The sequence below is a fragment of the Rhinatrema bivittatum genome, chromosome 17 (assembly GCF_901001135.1).
Source record: "Rhinatrema bivittatum chromosome 17, aRhiBiv1.1, whole genome shotgun sequence".
In the NCBI taxonomy this organism is placed as follows: Eukaryota; Metazoa; Chordata; class Amphibia; order Gymnophiona; family Rhinatrematidae; genus Rhinatrema; species Rhinatrema bivittatum.
This window is the reverse complement of record NC_042631.1, coordinates 20,514,523-20,532,157: the sequence shown is the minus strand read 5'-3', so window position 1 is coordinate 20,532,157 and position 17,635 is coordinate 20,514,523. Positions and strand designations below refer to the sequence as shown.

Genomic DNA, 17,635 nt, shown 5'->3' with positions numbered 1-17,635 from the left:
CAGCTAAAGATGTAAAATGCCAATTGCTATAATTTTTTTAGAATTAGCTAAAATTGAAGTTTAACCTTCTGAATACATCTGCCAACTTGGTCTTTCGTCAAGCTGTTTTTGATTTTTAGGTTGTTTAATGGGGTTTGACTCCTTGGCAAGTCTTCAGATACTTAGTCATGGCTACTACTATGCTACTCAGTATAATAGTAGCATTATTTAATTATATAGTGTTATTGTTTAGGCATAGTGCTGTACAACAAAAAAACTCCAGGATTTGGGGGTCCCCTTCCTGAAGAAGTTGCAATGACATGAGAGTTCTTGTAGTCGGGGCCGAGAGTTGGCAGAAGTTGGATGTCCAGAGTGAAAGGGAACATGTATTCAGAGAGATGTAAAAACAATTATATTAGCAATGATGTTCACGTCCAAAGCTACTTTTCTTTTTAGAAAATAGATTTTGAAAAAAGCTGTTCTTTTAACTCTTATTATTTTAAATTGAAGGGGATTGAGAGATCTTAACAAATCTCTCTCAGCACTTTTTTTAATCTAACAGCTGGTTTGCTTGCAGAAAATTGATTTTGTAATCAAAATGCATTATTAGAACATAGTACTTTTGACTTGCACGGACCGTAAGTGGTAAAGGTGAACTTTTGATCTTGAGTCTCCAAGTTTTTACAGCTCTTTGCTCTTAACTAATAAGTTAAAAAAAAAAAAAAGTCAACAAAATCTTTTTAATTACGCTTCCTGATAATTCCTTGCCTTTTATTTTCTAGCTGAGGTTCGGTTAGGTATGGGCCATTGTTTTGTGAAGCTGAATAAGCTGGAGAAAGCTCGCTTGGCATTCAGCAGGGCTCTGGAACTTAATTCCAAGTGTGTGGGAGCTTTGGTTGGATTGGCTGTCCTGGAGCTTAATAATAAAGAGGTGTGTACAGTACTACACAGTATTACACGGTTACCAGGTAACTTAATTTCATTAGTATTGTTTGCAACACTGCTCTACAAACTTGCATCTGACCTGTCCATCCTAACCAACCTTTTCCTGAGCTGTGCTGAAACAAAAACAGCATGAGCCATTGTGTTTGAGTTTTAACGGGTGCTATTTTCCACTTGTGATTATTTCTCGGATTGCTAATGAGCTCAAAAAGCTGCAACTCAGAAATGTTGCTGTAGCTTATGTATACGTGCAAAAAAAACGTGATTTCCTGCAAAACCTAACTGTGTGTAGGGGCCTTTGTTTTTTTTCAGTTTTTGTTTTGTTTCTGGGAATTTCAATGCTCTTAACAGAAATAAAATCATTGGAAAAATGACTGTTAAACACACAGGGGAAAAATCAATGGAGCAGTCATTTTTCCAATGATTTTATTTTTTGCTAGAACATTGTAATTCACAGGAAAAAATAAAATAAAAATGGAAAACGAAGGTCCATAACGACACCTCAGGACTTTTTCACAAGAAAATCACCCTGGGAATCATTTTGTATTTTTATGTAAATGGCCTGCACAATCTAATCTCCATTTCCCTTCTCATTCCAAGTTATTGTTTTCCTTGTTATATGTAACTGCTTTTCTGCACTATTGTTTAAATGGTAAAGTTTATTATAATTTCACCCCTGTTTCTTGTGAACCAGCATGATGGGACCACCGTCTTGAATGTTGGTATATAAAAAACTTAAATAAATAAATAAATAAGACAAATCTCACAATGTCAAGCCGATTCTACAGAGACTTTCTCTGCTTCGTACATTGGTGTCAAAGTTTTCAAACAACATTGTGACAAAAATAATTCTACGTGCACAATAATAGTTTCTAAACGAGTAACAAAAGCCAAAAACCTTATCTTGCCATGTTTGCCTCTTTGTGGGCAATTTTCAAAAGGGATCTAGCTGCCTAAGCAGGGAGTTAAGTGCGAGGTTTTTTTTTTTCCTCTGCTCAAACGTGGGGTGGTTCTGTGGAGGAGAATTGGGTTGGGGGCGCAGGCAGCGTAGCTGACCCGCACTCAAACGTCAGTGCTAATCGGCTAACTCCCCAGGCTGTTACTGACTGCGGGAGTAACAGCTGTGATCCAGCCACCTAGGCTGAAGCAGGTTTTCATGTGCAGCCTAACAAGTTGTGGTTAAAAATCTGCTTCAGTCTAGCCAGCAGTAACCTAACCAGCTACATAGCAGTTTCGCGAGGAACTGGATATTACATCCTGTTTCTGTTTAAATAGTTAGATACCTTTTAAAGACTTTATTGAAGTTTGAGCTGCAGGAAGTTTTCTGAGCCGTCTGGCAAACCCAGTGCTAGCGTGGTTAAAACTGAAGGCTTGTGTTATGGTTTTGCTGTATTGTAATGCTGCTAATCCGTATGTATTTCAGGCTGATTCCATCAAAAATGGGGTTCAGCTGCTCTCCAGAGCTTATACAATAGATCCCAGTAACCCGATGGTGTTGAATCATTTGGCTAATCACTTTTTCTTCAAAAAGGTAAGATAAATGATTATTGTACTGTATGTGTGTGGGGGGGAGGGGTCATACAGTCAGAATAAAAGTGTGATCACTTGCAGTGCCCAGTCATTCCTCATTTCCAATGGATTTTTTTTAGTTCTTTGCAGGCTGTGTTTTCCCATTCTTGGACCAACATAAGAATTATTGAAAGATAATATTGTAGAAAAAGGTTTTACATTTATCCAACTTTCAGAATGTGAAGTGATTGATAGATTCTGATTTTATTATAAAAATCAGACTCTTTATTGTGTGTGTGAATTTTATTTTCTTCTTTAAGTTTCTGTTGTATTTCTTCTTCAGGATTACAGCAAGGTGCAGCACTTGGCGCTCCATGCGTTCCATAACACAGAGGTGGAAGCTATGCAGGCTGAAAGTTGCTACCAGCTAGCCAGGTCCTTTCATGTACAGGTGAGGTGGACATAGGAAGCCTCCTTTGCCTTCCACTATTCCATGTACCAATGTGTGTGCATGTATATGCACGTCGTAGTATTCACTACTGAGTTTTTAGGTATTACATCTTTTGCTAACTTAAAATCTATAAAATGACAGAGTAACACAGTGCTTCCTAACCCCCTCCTGGATGCACAGCTATCCAGGCAGATATCTTCAGCATTGCCACAATGAGAGAGATTTGCATGCCCTGGGTTTCCGATGTATGCAAATCTGTCTCATGCATATTCATTAGAGATAGGTGTGCCTCCAGGAGAGGGCTGGGAAACCCTGGATTAACGAATCCTGCTTTCTATAACCTTACCAGTACTGTTTTGTTCTCTTGTGTCTTTCTTTAAACTCCAGGAAGATTATGATCAAGCTTTCCAGTACTACTATCAAGCCACTCAGTTTGCCTCCTCTTCCTTTGTGCTACCATTTTTTGGGTTAGGCCAGATGTACATTTACAGAGGAGACAAAGAGAATGCATCACAGTGCTTTGAGAAGGTGTTGAAAGCATATCCCAACAACTACGAAACGATGAAAATTCTTGGGTCTCTTTATGCTGCATCGGAGGACCAGGAAAAGAGAGACATTGCAAAGGTACCTTCTCTTCCTTTTGTACAACGTGCGGTGCTGTACATTATTTGTCATAAACTACATATTTAACGCATAAGTTTTTGTTTTTTTTAAGCTGATGAATTTGAGATCTTGGGGGTAAGGCAAAAGAAGCTGAGAGGTCGATTTATTCAAAAGCCATGTAGCTGGATAACTTTTTGAAAATGAGCATCCCCTAGCACAGCATTCATGCTTGGGAGCAGGTATAAATGTACGTGCAGACTTCTGAAAATCTGATGTGTGCGCGTAAACGGTTTCCCAGCCCCGAACTCCACCCCCCCCCCCCCCAGGAACTCTTTTTTTTGAGTGCACGTAAAAGTGTGCATGCACCCCCCTCCCTCTCTACCAGGAGCAAGTTTTTAAAAAGTCCATTTACATACATAAAGCACACTTTTTTTTTCTGCATGCAAATCCTCTTGGAAAAACAGTCCCCAAAACAGTCCAGGCTGCCTGTAGGCATCCCAGATTCCGGAGGTAATAAGTATCTCTAAAATACGAATGTTAACTCATGCAAGTGAAACATCAGATTTCTGGAACCTCAGCTTTTCTGTATGTTTTTTTATATCTTGATAACCTTTGGTCAGCTTTCCTTGCTTTTTGTGTATGGGGTTTTTTTTTCTGTGTGGCTATTTATTTTTGTTTGCTTCAGAGCCATTTGAAGAAAGTGACTGAGCAGTACCCAGATGATGTTGAAGCATGGATTGAAGTGGCCCAAATCTTAGAGCAAACAGATATACAGGTACCGTGCAGTTTCAGGAAATGACTATTATCAAGTAACAATGGAAGAAGGTATGCAGTGCTGTAATATTTCTTTTGTATTTGTACAGAATGCCCTCTCTGCCTATGGCACAGCAACTCGCATCCTTCAGGAAAAAGTGCAGGCGGATGTCCCACCAGAAATTCTGAATAATGTGGGTGCCCTCCATTTTCGACTTGGAAATCTAGGCGAAGCAAAGGTATTGAATTTCATTTCTATGGTATTAAATAGCTCAGGTTGACCTATTTATTATTTTTAATGCTTAATAACTTGCCCTTTTACCATCAGTATACCGAGAAGGATACATTAGATTTCATAAAGAACTAATATACTATATAAACATATTATCATTAAATAAGTTCTCACATCGAAAAATGCTCCCATTCTCATATGAAGGAAGGATTTGCAAAAGAGATTAGTTTACCACAATTTTATGTATAGAATATAGTAAGGAAAGAAGGCTTATGAGAGTGCTGGCTCACCCTATAACCTTTTTAAAGCACCATGCCCTGTGTGACTGCACAGGTCCCACATTCCTAAAACTGGCCCTGCATGACCCAGCAGGTAACCCTGTGCATTCAGACTTTGGGAATTTGAACAGGTGGGGCTGCTGTGATTTTGCAGTACCTGGCAGCACTGCATCCTCCGACTGCACAGTCCTGCTGAAGGTGTAGGAAAAAGAGACCAAGTGAGCAGGGATCTGCACCAGCGGAAGTATATTTATTTATTATTATTTTTATATACCGACATTCGATCTGAGATATCACACCGGTTTACATTCAGGTACTGTAGTTATTTCCCTATCCCCAGAGGGCTCACAATCTAAGTTTTTGTACCTGAGGCAATGGAGGGTAAAGTGACTTGCCCAAGATCACAAGGAGCGACAGCTGGACTCGAACCCTGGTCTCCTGGTTCATAGTCCACTGCTCTAACCACTAGGCTATTCCTCCTCTTGGAGCCAGTGGCATGGCAGCTCAAGGCAGCTGCAGAATTGGGGTGCATATCATTTCATGGTGCTAGAGGTATCATTGTTGTATTTAAATTAGCCAACACAAATTCAGAAATGCCCAAAAATTATAGACGCACTGATTATGGATGATATTCGACTACTGTATGTTTATGACCGTCATAATAGGCATCATCGTTTTAGCTCACGCATATCTCAACTCTGCCTTATATTTAATCATGTGGTCATTTCACAAATTTCTGAATTTGTGTTGGCTAATTTAAATACAACATAAGAGTCGCCGATACAGTCAAGCATACAATAGTCATTATTCTCACTCTGTTTTTGGTTGAGCTAGAGGTATCATGCCATTTTGGCAGAGAAGTTTGTGGTGCATATTGTTAACTATGGTATGGTGTATCTGGAAAATTACAGGCGAACGTAATGTTCATACAAGATCTCCTACATGTAGTGTGTAACCCATTAGGCTTGCATTAATTTTGTTTACAATGCACCCTACTGGCATATTTTTATATTTATTTCTTCTGTCTTCTTTCAGAAATATTTTTTGGCATCGTTAGATCGTGCTAAGGCAGAGGCTGAACATGACGAGCACTATTATAATGCTATCTCTGTCACGACATCTTATAACCTGGCCCGGCTCTACGAAGCTATGTGTGAATTTCATGAAGCTGAAAAGCTGTACAAGAACATTCTAAGAGAGCATCCTAATTACGTGGACTGTAAGACATGCTGGAATATGTTTTTAGTAAAACAATTTATGTGAACAGAGAGAGAAAATATTCTTATACAGGGATACTAATTTCTAAGTTGTAATGTTGAAATGAGTGCTGTATTGATTTTGCTGTCTGCAAACTCAGAAAACTGGAAAAGGCAGATACTGTGTAGGGGAATACCCTGTACACCACACTTTATACATATTTGAAAATGGTTTGTCTATTTTTCACCAGGCATTTTTTTTTCCCCCTTTAAATGCTATGAAAACAGAGGGGTGGTAAACTTTCAAACTGGTGCACATATGCGCGCCTTCGTCGGCCTGCGCTCAGAGATGCAGCTATTTTCTAACTTGCACATATTATGAAATAGCCTGGCTGTGCGCACGTGTGACAAATTTTAAGTGGGGGCAAGCAAATACAACTTCTACCACGTAAATCAGATTTTAAAAGTGGTGTGCGTGGATGCCATTTGAGAGAGGTTTTCCAAACTCCCTCGTTTAATAGCCTTCACTCCCCTCAGTTATCCCCAACCCTTAAAAGTCCGCCAATCTGCCTAGTTTCATTTTCCTGAATATACCCAGATCCGTCCAGACAAGTGGGTTTTGCCTCCCTACCAGCAGATGGAGTCAGAGAACAAAACTTTGAGGCACTGCTACATATATCCGAGAGCGCCACCTGTAGTCCCCTCAGTATTTCTCTGACTCCAGCAGTTGGTAGAGGTGCAAACCTGCAGTCTAGTTTAAAAAAAAAAAAAGATATTAATGAAATAAATAGGGATTGATAGATTAGGAGAAGACTGCAGAAGCTTCCTGCGTTGTTAGGCGCCTTCGTGAGCCATCCTTCAGGTGGGGTTGGATAACCCTGCCTGGGCTTTGCCCACAATATGCCGATGGTCCGATTGCCAGGGGACCCTCTCTGGTGCCAGCAGAGCTTTCAGGGAAGTATACCAAGGGTTGCCTTGGTTAATTAAGTTTAAAAAAACAAAAGTAGAAGTGCTTCTGCAGGAAAGGCTGTCATGGGCCAGATGGTGATAGGACCTTGGATGGGGGAGCTGTTGGCTACAGAAGGCCCAGGAACAGGCAGCGACTGGAGATGGCGATGCCTTGCAGGTGGCTGGCCTGGAGTCGGGAGTCGCTTATGTGGCAGATGCATTGTATGATTTGGTGTGCACCTCAGCTAGGAGCATGGTTTTGGGGATGGCGGCTCATAGGCTTCTATGGGTGCGCAATTGGACGGCGGATATATGCTCCAAGTCCCAGCTCTGTAATCTCCCGTTCAAGAGGAAAGTCCTCTTCGGGGAGGATTTGGATCAGCTAATGAAGACGTTAGGGGAGTCAAAAAGGAACAGGTTGCCTGGTGATAAGAGGCCCAGTAAGAAGGCTTTTCCAGCTCATTCCCGTTTTTGGGATTCGTGCAGGTATTGGCCAGGAAAGACCTCTGCTGCTGTGTCTCCCAGAGATGGGTCGGTCAAGGGACCAATGGCGGAAATTCAGCACAATGAAGCCAGGATTCCCCACTCCTGTGTAGAAGGGGGCAGATTGTCTAGTGTTTACAAGGAGTGGGCAAAGATTACCTCGGACTGTTCGGTGCTAGAGGTTGCTAGATTTCCCGTTCTGTTGGAGGAACAAGGGCAGGGAAGGTGCTTCATTTTCTTTGTGGTTCCCAGGAAAAAAAAAAAAATGGAGGGCATGTTTCGTCCCGTTCTCAATTTGCATAAGGTGAACAAAACCCTTCAGGTTCTACGTTTACAAATGCCCATGGTGGGCAAGAGAGACTTCCTGGCATCCCTGGACCTGTCAGAAGCGTACCTGCATATTCCTAATCGGAAAGAGAATAAGAGGTTTCTTTGGTTTATGATGCTGGGACAGCATTAGCAATTCTGGGCATTACCTTTTGGCCTGGTGACGGCACGATACACTTTCACCAAGGTAATGGTGGTGGTGGCGGCAGAGGCCCATTGCAAGGAAGGAATTTTGGTGCATCCGTACCTGGACAATTGGCTCATTCGAGCAAAGTCTGAGGCGGAATGGGAGCGGTCTCTTCAGAGAGTAATGAACACCATGCTGTCACTGGGTTGGATCATAAATATGACAGAGTCACCTGGAGCCGACCGAATCTTTTTGGTATATCTGGGGGCCCTCTTCGATACTCAGAAGGGCAGGGTAGACATTTCGACAGGCCATGTGGTAAAACTACAGGCGCAGGTGATGTCATCTGAGGCTTTCGGTTCCAATAGCGTGGGACTGTTTGCAAGTTCTGGGGTCCATGGTGTCCACATTGGATTTGGTGCCATGGGTATTCACACATATACAATCTCTTCAATGCATGCTTCTGTTGAGGTGGAATCCAGTGTCGGAAGAGCATCATCTGCATTTACCCCTGCTACGAGAATCCAGGTCCAGTCTATCGTGGTGGCTGTCATGTCGCAATTTGGAAACGGGGTAGATCTGGAGCCCCTGGACTGGGTGATGGTTGCCACGGATGCCAGCCTCAAAGGTTGAGGGGGCAGTGTGCTTGGATCAAGGGCTTTGATCTTCAGAGAAAAAGTCCTGGTTCATCAATCATCTCAAGACGAGGGTGGGCCGAAGAGCCATGGAAGCCTTCCTTCCACTGGTCAGGGGATGGATGGCTCATGTATTTTCAGACAATTCGATAGCGGTGACGTACACCAGTCACCAAGGCAGAACGAAGAATCAGGTGGTGGAGCTGGAAGCTGGACAGTTGTTTGCTTGGGTGGACCACCATCTCTAGGGCATAGCAGCCTCGCATGTGGCAGAAGTCAACAAAGTGCAGGCAGATTTCCTCAGCAGGCAACAACTGGACCCAGGGGAATGGGAGTTCTCAGGAATCTTGGAATCACATATGTGCTAGGTGGGGCATTCCCCAGCTGGATCTCATGGCAACTTGAAGCATTGCGAAGACAATGAGATTTTTCAGTTGCCGAAGGGAGGTAGGTTCGGTGGCCTAGATGCTCTGGTGTGTTCTTGGCCGACAGGGGTTCTTATGTATATGTTCTCTCCTTAGCCCCTTGTCGGTCATGTTCTGAGGCTCATGGAGGTGCATCCCGGAATGGTGGTGCTGGTGGCTATCTGTTCTGCTAGACGGATTTCGCAGTTGCAGGCTTTGTCCTGCAGGGATACGTTTGTCAAGGATTTACAATGACAAGGTCACATTGCGGACGGTTCCCTCCTTTTTGCTGAAGGTGGTGTCCTCTTTTCATCTTAATCGGTCGGAGCTTCCGGGGGTTCTGGAATGGTTAAGAGATTCCCCGCAGGACAGGGAGCTACACCTTCTGGACGTGCGAAGGATCCTGTTGCGGTATTTGGAAGTATTTTGCTGGTCCGATCACCTTTTTGTACTTTTTGGGTGGCATAAAGAAAGGAGACAAGGCCGTGGAGGCTACCATCTCTCTGTGGCTTAAGGAGGCAATTTGCTTGGCTTATAGTTGTAGAGGTCACCAGTTGCCTGTAGGGCTTAGGGTGCATTCCACAGGAGCGCTGTCAGCTGCTGTCACCCCAGGAGGTTTGTAGGTGTGGTCCTCGAGACATTGCCTGTTGGATGTGAGAGCACAAGACAAGGTGTTCTTTAGTGAGAATGTTCTGCGTGTTGGTCTTTGTTCCTGCCCAGTTTAGGGGTGCTTGGGTACATCCCACTTGTCTGGACTGATCTGGGTATGTTCAGGAAAGGAAAATTGGTTCTTTCCTGCTAATTTTCATTCCTGTAATAACAGAGATCAGTCCAGAGACTCACCCCGTCGATGCCGAAAGACTGATTTTCCTGCCACATTTCCTGCACAAGTTTTTCTTTTTCAGTGCTGTTTGGCAGTGTACATTGGTTTGGATGTGTTAGTTGAGGGGGTTTAGAAGCCCAACTGTTACTCTCGCCCACTAGAGGGGTTTAAAGATTAATCTTGGCTTGGGTACAAGTCAATACTTGAGGAACTGCAGGAGGCGCTCTTGGATATGTAGCAGTGCCTCAAAGTTTTGTTCTCTGCTGCCATCTGCTGGCAGGGAGGCATAAACCCACTTGTCTGCACTGATCTTTGGTATTCCAGAAATGAAAATTAGCAGATAACCAATTTTCCTTTATAACTTACACGGCATCCATAGCAGAAGTAAAGTTATGTGTCGGGGGCCATCGGCGCGTGCTGGAGCTTGCTTAAAAAAAGACTACGTCTCCATAAATAAAAGTTTCTAATCGGACATTTTTTGGCTTCTAATTCAATATACTTTTGGGTATATGGGGGGCTATTTGTGCATTTATTCAGCCCAGGTGCTCTGTTGCTTTATATTAACCTATGTTGAGATTAGGTGTAACGTTTCTGCATGGGAGTAACCTGCACGGAGCAGCAGTTGCCACCTTTAACCAAACACGTAGTGACTGCCGCGCCGTGCAGGTTAATTCTATCGTGAGCCATTTCATGGACAGACTGGATGGACCGTTTTGGTCTTTATGTGCTATCATTGCTATTTTACTATGTATATATTAACCACTTGCTGTGAATCCATGGGCTACTTGGAGCCCAACCATGATCATGAGAGAAATTGGCTGTCCAACCTTCCTTCTAGCCGAAGAAAAGATTAGACAGCTGTTTCCTAGTTACTCCACTTGAGATCGCAGAATTGCTTTAAAGCACATGGTACAGGTGGATGGCCTCGGTGTCATCCTGGGATTACCCACAGGCCAGCCAGACACCGGGGACCTCTAATCTGCTTCTGGCCAGCACTGTATTATCTTTCACAGCAGCTCTGCAATTTGAATCTGAGCTGCTAGGCTACATGATGGAGGAAACTGTGAGGATCAGCTGTTTGCCTGGTAAAAACCTTTTCTTCTGGGTTTGGAGGTGATAGGTGGAGCCCCAGATTATAATTGAGTTGGTGTGGAGGGGAAGGATGGCGAGATGGGATGGGAGAAAGTGACTAGGGAGCGTGGATCATATTTTTGAAGGGGGACAGAGGGCCATGTGGCCCATCATACAATATCCCTACCCCAAGGTGGTCCTCAGGTTTGCCCATTCCTGTTTTAGGAGGTTTATTTTGTTGGATATTGTTTTACTTTTTTATCTGAATTGTCGGGTGAGTAAGTGCCTGACTCACTTGTTTGACTTTTGGTTCAGTCTGCCAGTTGGAGGAGAGAATTTTGGAGGTCAGTGTGATTAGAAAATGTATGGAATGGTAAAAAAATATTGTTGTATGTGACTCTGTTCCCCGTTTTGTTTTGTTTTTTGGTTATTTTTTAATTCTCCTTACCTGAGTTTACCTTTCAGTTCATGCCACAGCAATGCTAGAGGAAAGTGACTTAGGATGTAGGGGAGTGAAGTCAATTTGGCTATGATTGACAGTAGCCTGAGGCCTTCTAGTTGTGAGGCTCTTGCCTTTTTTAAATGACTATTTATAGCTTATGTACAGCACCCAGCTGCAAAATAACTTGTAAAAAGTTTAGCATTTTACCTTGAGCTTAATTAAGCATGCTAGAGTTTACCTGTAAAAGTTTACAGATAGACGTTTTTAACATCATTTTTGTTATTAGATGGAAATTCATTAGGCATTTGGGTTTTTTGTAATGTAGTAATATGTTTACTGTTTTTATTTTGATCTGGCTGATTATCAGTGTGCGTTTCCTCTTTATCCAGCCAGACCAGTCCAAACGCATGGGTTATATCCACCAAACCAGCAGATGGCGGCAGAGTAACAGGCTTGCTGATGTCTCCTTTCATAGGCTCCCGTGCTGTCTTCAGCTTGCCAGAATCCTGTCTCCAACATGTGGTTTGGGGGAGGGGAAAGTTTGTTTTTAGTATGTTTGTTTTTCTTAGCTTGTTACAGGATGCTAACAGGCAGAGGACAGCACGGGAGCCTATGTAAGGTGACATCAGCAAGCCTGTTACTCTGCTGCCATCTGCTGGTTTGGTGGATATAACCCATGCATTTGGCCTGGTCTGACTGGACTCAAGGAAAGGAAATTATCAGGTAAGAACTAATTTCTCCTTTTTCCCCTCAGGCTATTTGCGTTTAGGAGCTATGGCTCGAGATAAAGGAAATTTTTATGAAGCTTCTGATTGGTTTAAAGAAGCTTTGCAGATCAATCAGGTTGGTAGGAATTTGGGCGATTTTCATTGTGGGGATGAACCTTGATATCAAGTCATTTTAAACAGAAAATATTTACAGACTTTGTAAAGTAGCTTAGACTCTTTCATTTCTAGCATTATTTGTACATATACATTTGATTTTGATAGATATGTAGAAAGGTCAGATGTTCATGGTCTGAATACTGGGCAAGAAATTTTAAAAGAACACTAAACCCCTCTTTTACTTTGTAACATTTCAGAAGTCCATACCAGCAAGCAGGAATTTCTTGCTGTTAATATTTATAGATAGACGTTGTCTTTGAAGTTCCTTAAGCTGCGGCCTTCCAAATCTTCTACTCTACAAGGGGCAGCTATGGTTTGACCAACGTGGCAAACTTCATCACACATGCCGTTAACTGACTGGTTGGGGCAGTGATGTTTGTGATGGCCACAAACGGATTCAGTAAACATCAGCATGTCGGACACTCATAGAATACATAACAAAGAGGGGTTTTATGGCCCAGCAGCGTTTTTCCTTCTTAGCTTTGAGGTTCCAGCTTTTAACGGCTCCTGCTGATCTTGAGCTAAAGTACTGGGAGCCTTCAAACACAGCTTCACTGGGTTTTGGTTTTTTTTGGGGGGGTTTTTGGGGAGGGGGTTCCCCCTTTTTATCTTAAGGTTGTATCAGATTTAATTCCAATTTAATAGGGCTGCATGTACTAAGTTCCCCCTTCCCCAAATACAGAATGGGAAAACTCTTTAGAACATCTTGCCCATAGTTTCTAAGTTCTGTGATATTTCCCAGCCTAGAAAAAGAAGAGGGGAGAAGAGGGAAGAGGGTTGGTGAATCAAAAAAAGCCAAAGACGTTTATGCGCATCATTAGGTCGTACCTTTCACTTCATAACAACTTTGCATCTTAAAGTCTTCGCATTGAAAGGCCTTTTGTGGAAACAGACCGTGTGTGTGCTGTGTGCCCACGTGCATCCAAGCAGGAAGGTAGACCAGTGGTGATCTATAGTGAAACTATTGCCTAACCCATACTATATTGATTAAAACATTTATAAATGTTACATGTTTACTGAGAGCAGAGGTTGAAGCTTTGGTGCCACTGCCCTCACGTATCACTCATTCCCTGTGTTTGCATTACTTGGTGTCCAACAAATGCTTATATTTTTTCTGGGCAATTCGGGTAAAGGAAACCTTGATGCTGAAACAAGTACTTTTGACGGTTGAGACCTTTTTTTTTTATTTCAGGATCACCCGGATGCGTGGTCCTTAATTGGCAACCTTCACTTGGCAAAGCAAGAATGGGGACCAGGGCAAAAGAAATTTGAACGCATCTTGAAGCAGCCGTCCACGCAGAACGACACTTACTCCATGCTTGCCTTGGGCAACGTCTGGTTGCAGACTTTGCATCAGCCGACCAGGGACCGAGAAAAGGTAATTGGCATTCCTGTAGTGCGGTGTTTCGTTGTACGTGTTACCGGAACGGTTTTTTTTTTTTTAATTTTTTATTTATTAAATTTTTTTTATTATTTTCTATTCCAATTCTGTGTCTTTTCTTCCTTTAGGAAAAGCGCCACCAAGACCGTGCCCTGGCCATTTACAAACAAGTGCTGCGAAATGACTCGAAGAACCTGTACGCTGCGAATGGCATAGGTGAGTGTGAGACTTGCGCCCCCTTCAGGGTTCAGCACGGTGGAACGTCTTAGTCTTTCGGTGCACACGGATGTGAAGTGTCGTTGGTTTGTAGTAGAGAAGATTTAAATAGCAAGGGCTATTTTTTTGTTGTTGTTAGGTTGCAGTGTTAATTAGGCTCGAAGTTGGAAGCTATCTCTTCAGCAATCTCGCTTTGACTCCTGTATACAGAATTTTTCTTAGCATTTCAAAACTACGTGGACCTAGAAATTGAAACCCGAGAATGTGGCTTATTTTGGTGCTCATAGGACTCTGAGTGATAATTATTGGGTAACTTTTCTCTCGTCTCTGCACTGAAGTTGTGGTGCCGATGTCCTTTTGTTTACATTGTTAATATAAACTCCTAGAATCTCTTACTCTTGGATATACGAACTGTTTTCTCTCTGTCAGAATGAATGGGAACTATTAAGAATCAGATATTCTTTATCTACTGTGTAATAACAATAATATGAGAATCAAACTAGTTCGGGTTTTCAATTTTTATTCACAATCCTATATGTAAACCTTTGAAAACCTCTGCACTAATTTAAATCCCTGATATTGTATCAAGTGTAGGACAAGTATTTTTATTTTGGTATGAAGCTATAGCTTTGAAATTGTATTCTTTTGATCTATGTATTAGGTGTCTTGAATCATTTATACAAAATGGATATTTCTGACGTGGCTTTATACGATATAGCATCTAAAAATCTGAAATCACTAGGACATTTTCTTCTTACCTCTCCTTTTGTACTTATACAGTGTTCTCTGGTTGGTTCTTCCTCCACCCCTATCTGCTGTTGGTTGTGTCCCTCAAGGCTGTGTCTTGGACTCTCTTCTTTCTACACTTTCCCCCCCCCATACTTTGATCTTTTTTCATGGTTTTCAGAAGCATATTTTTTTTTTTTGCTGATGACTCCAAGTTCTACCTCTCTGTACCAGAAATTTAATTGAGTCAATTCCCAAATTTCAGCCTCCTGGATGATGTTCTCCTGCTCTAAACTTAATATGGTTAAGATGGAATGTCTTCCCTCTTTTTCTGTTTCTACCGATGGAACTTTGATCCTCCCAGTTCCTTCTACATGTAACTTTGTGGTTATTTTTGATTCCCCTCTCTCCTCTGAACTCCACCAAAACATTGCTAAATCATGTTTCTTCCTCTGTAGCATCACTAAAATCCATCCCTTCCTTTTTGAGCATGCTGCCAAAATGCTAATCCATGCTTTTATTGCCTCCTGATTAAGCCACTGCAACTTGCTCTTTGTAGGCCTCCCAATAAACCATCTATTTCCACTGCAGTGTATTCAAAATTCTGCCGCTTGATTTATCTTCCTTTAGTGTTGTGATGACCATGTAATAATCCCTCTTCTCAATTAGCTACCGTTAGCTGCCTGTCCACTTCTGCTTACTGTTCAGGCTTCTCTTACTCGCCTACAAATGCATTCACTCTGCAGCTCCTCATTACCGATCTTCTCTTTCCCTCAACCTTCCTTGTAATCTCTGTTCATCAGGCAAGTTGTCCTTATCTGTGCCCTTCTCATCCTTTCCACCAGCTCTGCACTTTCCACCTTGCTTCGCCGAATGGCTGGAAAGACTTCTTGATTGCTCTCCCTTTCTGGCCATATTGAAATCTAATCTAACCTTTTCGAAGCAGCTTTTAACTTCCAGCCACTTCTCTATAATACCTTTCACATAGACTCTTGTTTGTCTTAACTAGATTGGAGGCTCCATAGAGCAGGGACTGTCTGATGTGTATCTGCCTGTATCTAGTAGCGCTTTAGAAATGATAAATAGTAATAATGGCAAATAAGAAAATGATACAGTTCTGAGTGAGAAACCTCAAGAGCTATAGAGCGGAATATGAGGAAATGTTGAATCATATTGGACTCTGTTTTATAGGCTGCATGCAGGAAATGCCGACCAAAGGGAAGGCCAGTTTCTCACTGCTTAAATTGTGCATGTTCTGTCTCTTTTCTCCCTAAGGAGCTGTTTTGGCGCACAAAGGATATTTCCGAGAGGCTCGTGATGTGTTTGCTCAAGTGAGAGAGGCGACAGCCGATATCAGTGACGTATGGCTAAACCTCGCTCATATCTACGTGGAGCAGAAACAGTACATCAGTGCTGTCCAGATGGTAACTCTACCCTTTAAGAAGTCTTCAAACTGCTAACGAGAGCATTTGGAACTCCTCATGGCCCACTTGTGAAAGTAGCGAGCTCTTTTGGGGGGTCACTCTTTGTGAAGGTTATCTTCCCCTTTCAGTCCACCCCTGTGGTAGCTGAGAATCCAGACGACTGCCCTCCCCTTGCCCCCAGACGTTGGAACTGTAGTTAGTAGAGAGCCTGACCGCTGTGCCGCAGTGTGCTTGATTATGATGGAGTAGGGAGTTGCTTGAGATTGTATGCATGGACTGTTTTTTTGCAAGGTGACAAGAAGTCTCCGATTGACGTAGAAATAAAAAATAATAAGTTGACCCTATAGACTTATGAACAATTACCGAATCTATAGAAATGGAGGTTTTTAAATTGTACTTGTGTGTTCAATTCATTCACTCCCCGTACAGTATGAAAACTGCCTCAGAAAGTTTTACAAGCACCAGAACACAGAGGTACTGCTGTATTTGGCCCGTGCCCTCTTCAAATGTGGCAAGTTACAGGAGTGCAAGCAAACCTTGCTGAAGGTAATTTTATTAAACTTTGGTTTTCGTTCCTCCTTTTGCCCACACACACATTGGGAGTGGAGAATCGAACTTACCTGCATTTTGGAAAACCCCCATGGGCAGTTTTAACCCATGGCATTTGCTGGAATATTCAAAAGAAATCCATGCGAGTGCTTTTTGCTTTGATTTCTTGCCTACGGAAAAGTGTCTGCAGAAAGCTGTGCCTGTTTTTTGTGTGGGTCCTTTTTCCTCCCCACCAAAAGTATTCCAGACCCATGTCGGTGCCTTCCCTGACCAGACACTACCCTGGGAACAGCTCAGAGCATGTACAGCTGAAAGTACCCACGTTGCTGACACATGTGGGTTCTTTTAGGACGGGCAAGCGTCAAAACACCCATTTACACAGGTAAAACAGTGTTTATACGAGGCAAGGGCTTGGATTATTGCTCTATTTAGGTGACTTCTTTATAAAAGGCTGCATAAATTTGCGGTCTCTTGTGTGGCCTAGTTGTGCCAGTTTACCTGTGCAGGTTTGCTCTAAACATTATCCAGATAAAACTGCACACACACACAATTACATATGGTGCCTATAGTTTTGCTGAGAAAATTTCTACGCCTACGTTTTTGAAATTAAAAAAAAAAAAAGTGACTTCAGTCCTGTCCAGACCCTGTCCTCCTGGACTACCTCTTGCCTACGAAAGTACATGCATACAGGGACCGTTGTAATACAGTGGGCTGGCCTTAAAGAGGGTTTTAACCTGCATTTTAGCATGCATCTTTCCGCACAGATTAACCCTGGTATTTTGTGTGGAAAAAAACACGTGCTAAAATGCAGGTGAGAACCTACCCCAGCCTTAGCGCATCTAAACGCAAACTGCAGGGGCGTTAGCTTATTACTTATCTTGTAACCCAGGGAAGGACGGCTTCAGCAGCGTGTTTTTACCTGGGTTCAGAGCAGCATTTGCCTTCGAAATTCCTGCTGCCTTTTGGCTTGATTTTACTGACCCGAGCCAAGGCAAAAGTAATACAAATCTGTAGTTTCTTAACGAGGACAATGTCTATTAAACTGCACATGGATTTGCCAAATCTGCATGGTCGTTGAAATCCCAGAACAATTATAGTGATACGGGCTGGCTGATCGAGCTGGACTGCTGCCATCAAAGGCAGTCAGAATCAATTCGCATTTCTCATGAATTTCTCTGTCCAAAGCTTTCTCTTGGACTAGTTCTGGTAAAAGTTTACTTTCGTTACAATTTTTTATGTTCACTAAAACGAA

The 17,635-nt window shown here is 42.5% G+C and overlaps 1 protein-coding gene across 1 annotated transcript in view; it reads left to right on the top strand.

Moving 5' to 3' along the window:
• The window catches only part of CTR9 (CTR9 homolog, Paf1/RNA polymerase II complex component), a 38,153-nt gene that overhangs the window by 9,333 nt on the left and 11,185 nt on the right, over positions 1-17,635 (top strand). The window contains exons 6-17 of the mRNA XM_029582747.1: positions 762-910; positions 2,345-2,452; positions 2,774-2,881; positions 3,269-3,505; positions 4,170-4,259; positions 4,348-4,476; positions 5,783-5,966; positions 11,958-12,046; positions 13,280-13,465; positions 13,597-13,684; positions 15,686-15,834; positions 16,264-16,380. Of these exons, the coding sequence (XP_029438607.1) occupies positions 762-910; positions 2,345-2,452; positions 2,774-2,881; positions 3,269-3,505; positions 4,170-4,259; positions 4,348-4,476; positions 5,783-5,966; positions 11,958-12,046; positions 13,280-13,465; positions 13,597-13,684; positions 15,686-15,834; positions 16,264-16,380 (1,634 nt within the window). The remainder of the gene's footprint in view (positions 1-761; positions 911-2,344; positions 2,453-2,773; positions 2,882-3,268; positions 3,506-4,169; positions 4,260-4,347; positions 4,477-5,782; positions 5,967-11,957; positions 12,047-13,279; positions 13,466-13,596; positions 13,685-15,685; positions 15,835-16,263; positions 16,381-17,635) is intronic.